General features: G+C 38.4%; 1 protein-coding gene across 1 annotated transcript; it reads right to left on the bottom strand.

Moving 5' to 3' along the window:
• Positions 1-3149: 3149 nt before the first annotated feature.
• On the bottom strand, positions 3150-4123 carry LOC131225515 (uncharacterized). The gene has a single exon (XM_058221050.1). The coding sequence runs from the start codon at positions 4042-4044 to the stop codon at positions 3400-3402; it is 645 nt and encodes a 214-aa protein (XP_058077033.1). The 5' UTR covers positions 4045-4123; the 3' UTR covers positions 3150-3399.
• Between the last annotated feature and the right edge of the window lie 304 nt (positions 4124-4427).

Genomic DNA, 4427 nt, shown 5'->3' with positions numbered 1-4427 from the left:
AAACATGGTCAGCCAAAAAAGAAACAAGAAAGTACATGAAGCAGGACATCCCAAGCTGTAGTTCGCTCATGAAACCTCCGCAATCGGACAATCTGAGCGGTCCATTTAATTTAGATGACAAAGGTATGGTTTGTACTTTGTATTCAATAATTAAGCTGTTGGTGTCGAATTTAATTTTAATTGCACATATTAATTAGCTTAACTCGAAGTAGACACCTTGAAACGGTAGGCTTCGAAATATCCATATTAGAATTAAATATGTGAAAATTGATTGTCTATTTAGCTACATTAATATAAAATCAAGCAATTGGCGGAGGAAAGGGTTCGTCCTTTTAATAAATTCTTTTTTAATATTTGAGAAAATAACTTTTAATTAAGTGCATAATAATAATTATTATTCCGCAAGAAAATAATATAGTTAAAAAGAATTAATAAAGCTAAGTTAAAAACTAATCACTTAAATAAATAAATTTTAGCCGGGGTAGGATAGAAAAATAAATAATAAAAGAAAGATAATAAATAACAATAATATATTCATATTTGTTTGTTGCAAAGCAGGTCGTCATTGTACAAGAAAATAATATAGTTAAAAAGAAGGATTGTTTGTTTTGGGTAAGGAAATCGAGAGGAATTATGGAAAGTAAAAAGGGTTTCTGGTACTTAGAAGATCCTGGCCACTGTACTTTAATCTTTGACAGTTGCGCGCTTGAATAACGACAGCCACTACTGTATTTTATGCCTGAACCGTTTATTTTCCGGTCACCAATCAAAGGGTTATGATTTTTCCAATTTGCGAGGAGTTTGTGTGATGGGCCATCTGTAGTGGGATCCAACATATTGATGGTTTGGATCACTGATTAATTAGTCCCTTTTGCACAAACTAAAAACTCAAATGTTCTTATCGAACCGCTGCAGCGTACCCGCGAAGGTACGTTACTATAACCGAGCGCCACGTGGGTATAACTTGCATTAGATCCACACCGTTCATCCGGTACGCTACTTCATTTTTACTTGGAAGCACAAAATCCATGATCATCCAAAACTCGTATAGGCCACAACATATGAAATGGTAGGAATGGGTGGTTTACTATTAGTTTCTGTAGAAACTACAGTGGTGTTTATATGCCATCCAATCCATTCATCTGGTATGCCTCGTAGGGCGAAAAGGTTAGCCAAAATTTTCGGTATTCTAAAACTCATGTGGGTCATACAACGCAAACTTAATGATTTTTATATAATTTTAAACTGGGTGAGTGTTTAATCAGCTTTATTTTTTTGATAAAGACCAAAAAGAGGTGATCATGCACGTAAGATCATTTCCCAGAAAGACACTCCCATCAGGTATCTGCGCGAGTTGCGCAAGCCTTTTATCTAATCCACGGTCATGTAACAGTGAGCCTCAAGTTTCGGAAGAGTATGATTGTGGACACGTGCATAAAATCCAAACCATGCAGATAGTGGGCCTTGTTGTAGATGGGCCATAACCCAAAAATTACACTAAAGTGATTATCAGAACTGCCTCATTGCAGGTCATGAAATGGATGCTCAAAAATGATGAATGGTCAAGAGCCCATTAAGGGTTGGTGATAATGCTATTTGCATTTAAAAAAAGCTTATTTAAGGGTCATTTGGATGGTTATACAATTCTTAAGTTGTAATGAACTTAATATAATTTTTTTTAGAGGGAGAATATGGGTGTGATGGGAACTATCGTTGAAATTCTTGTAACCCAAATATTAACATGATTCAATGAAAATACTTCATGAGCAGCAGTAAAAAGGCAAGAATTACTTTGAATTAAATGATATATATATTTTAATCATTTTTAAGTTTCATTTTTAACAAGCGTACATATTAATACTTTTTCACTACATCATATTAGATATTATAGGAGACTTCAATAAAATTTATTACAAGCAATACATAATTTGCATGTGAAGTGTTTACAAGTTATAACCAGCTTACACCAAAATCTTCTCATTTTTGCCTTTCAAAAGCTGTGCTTTAGCCTACATGCTCTCTCTCTCTCTCTCTCTCTCTCTCTCTCTCACACACACACACACACACACACATCATCCGAGGATGCTTTACTCCCGTTGACCAGCATTCTAGTGATAAGGTATATTGCTATATACTAATTCTTTTTATTTTTCTTTAACAATTATTGGAAGATTTCATTGTGTGTCACTGGTCCGACGATGGGATGAGGTGCCATATTAGCTTATCTATTCTTTGTTTTTTGGTAAATCTTTGTATTCTTCTGTCTCGAAAAGAAGAAAGTTGAGAAAAAGGTGAGCGGGGGATACTTAGGGCCTGTTTGGATCGTAAGTTGCTTAAGATAAGCTACTTGTTCTCACAAGTAACTTATCTTAATTTCTACTTATTAAGAAGGTAAGTATGTTTGGCAAATAACATACTTATCAGCTTCTCCTTTCTTTCATCTCTCTTGATGTCTCTTTTAGTGGTATCCAAACGGTCCGTAGCGATGAATACATAAAAGCTAAGTTCATGGAAAGAGATCATATCTTTGCTTTGAAAGAATTCATTAAGGCATTTTTGTAGACATATAGTTTTAAGACACGTTAGAATACACACACACACACACACACACACACACACACACACACACACACACACACACACTATAGATTGTTATATGGATGGATTTGTGTGTGTGTGTGTAGATGTTCTACATAGTGTGTGTGTATAGATGTTCTACATATATATTTGCTATATATTCATGCCATTTATATTTATGCCATTCTCAATGAGAATCAAACAAGCAAGGAATAACTTCCGCAATGTAATTTCTAATGCATAATAAGGTGCATCCAAATATGAGAACTTGCATTGAGCAATCATGAAATGAATTTCTATTTTTACATAATACAAAATCAAAGCGTTTATGTTGCACAACCGCACTTGCATTGAGCGATCATGACCATCGGCTTGGTGAGCCATAAACAGAGAGGTCACATGATGAAAATTGAACCAACAGGACTGTGGTAGTCATCCCAGCATTGATCTGAGAAACGTGCAGCAAACTTTTTTTAAAAAAATGTACAATGTTCCAGCATTCAATAGGAGAAACTCACAATAATTAGATGGTCAGATATGCCTAATCACTACAAAATTTTCTCAATGCCCCATCTATGTGGTGGCCCACAAATCAACAGTCTTGATCACCATACATGTTTGTGACATGTACGGCAGGGATGAGAGACTTCTCCAAACCATGCATCACAACATCATTAATTTCTATTAATTTTACTTGATAACTAGTTTAGAAGCTGATCGAAGTTACAAAAGTCAGAATACTTAAAAAATGAACATAAACTAACATACAAGAGGAAGAAACCAAAGATTCACAAATGCATGGGAGAAAGAATCCTACTCTCTTTACTTCTTCAAAGCAAACAAGAGAGGCAATGCATTGTTCTTCCCTTGATTGCAAATGGGCACATGCACCACAGGCCTTATTCTCACACTAGCTGACCTTGTCCTCTCCAACCCTTTCTTCACCCTCTTCACTTGCTTCTCCCTCTTCCATGGTCCACTCTTCTCTCCTTTCCCATCATCCTTACTACACAATCCATCCATAGAAGCCGGAGAGGACGGCCGAGCCGGCACCGGATGTTGCTTCTTCAACCTTAGTAGTTCTTTCCATAGAACGGTACACTTAGGTGGCCGAGGAGATGGATCATCGTCTACGGACCAACTCACGCGGCTTGCATGCCCATCCATCTCCTGCCCCACCTCTTCCTTCTCTTTGAGCGTAACCCTCTCAAGCTTCTCCGTGGACTCTGTATGCCAATACGGCAGGAGCTGTCCCTCAGAGAAGAGTTCATCAGCTGTTAGCATGCCCGCCATGCCGGGGCCACTCGCGAGGAATTCAAAGTCAGGGTCACATGTTTTCTCTCTCTCCCCCATATTGGGGATTCTCGAGTCCATGTCGCCGGCGAAATCAATAGAGAAGGAGATCCTTGGGCTCGACGTGGGCTCGACCGCTCGACCGGAGGGCCGGATCTTTTCTTGGGTGGCCATAGATGGCTATGTGGGACTGTGTATGAGGGTGCAACAGGACTGGTAGTGTGTGTTGAAGGGGTTGCATGGGTGTATGTTTTTATATAAGAAGTAGATAGTGCCAAGGTGTGAGACTTTTAAAACCATGTGGTCCGGTGGAGCTGAAACAGCTGAGTTAGGGTTGTGTGTAGGATGTGGGAACATCACATGGAGGCTGGATAAGAAAAAGACAAAAGCTTTGGGAATTTAATACAAGTAGTTTTGGTGAGATGGAGGTACGTATCCACCATATAGTAATAAAGTTAGGTGGCCATGCATGTGGGTCACATGAAATGGATGGCTCGGCTCACATGCTGTCATGAGGAGGACACCATGTGACTGGATGGTCTCTCTAGCTAGTCAAT

This window comes from Magnolia sinica, chromosome 14 (genome assembly GCF_029962835.1).
Source record: "Magnolia sinica isolate HGM2019 chromosome 14, MsV1, whole genome shotgun sequence".
Taxonomy (NCBI): Eukaryota; Viridiplantae; Streptophyta; class Magnoliopsida; order Magnoliales; family Magnoliaceae; genus Magnolia; species Magnolia sinica.
Note: the sequence above shows the minus strand (reverse complement) of the source record. Positions and strands in the feature narration are given on the sequence as shown.

Excerpts from the sequence above, each read along its gene's own strand:
- LOC131225515 (XM_058221050.1), bottom strand. The coding sequence starts at position 4,044 with ATGGCCACCCAAGAAAAGATCCGGCCCTCCGGTCGAGCGGTCGAGCCC.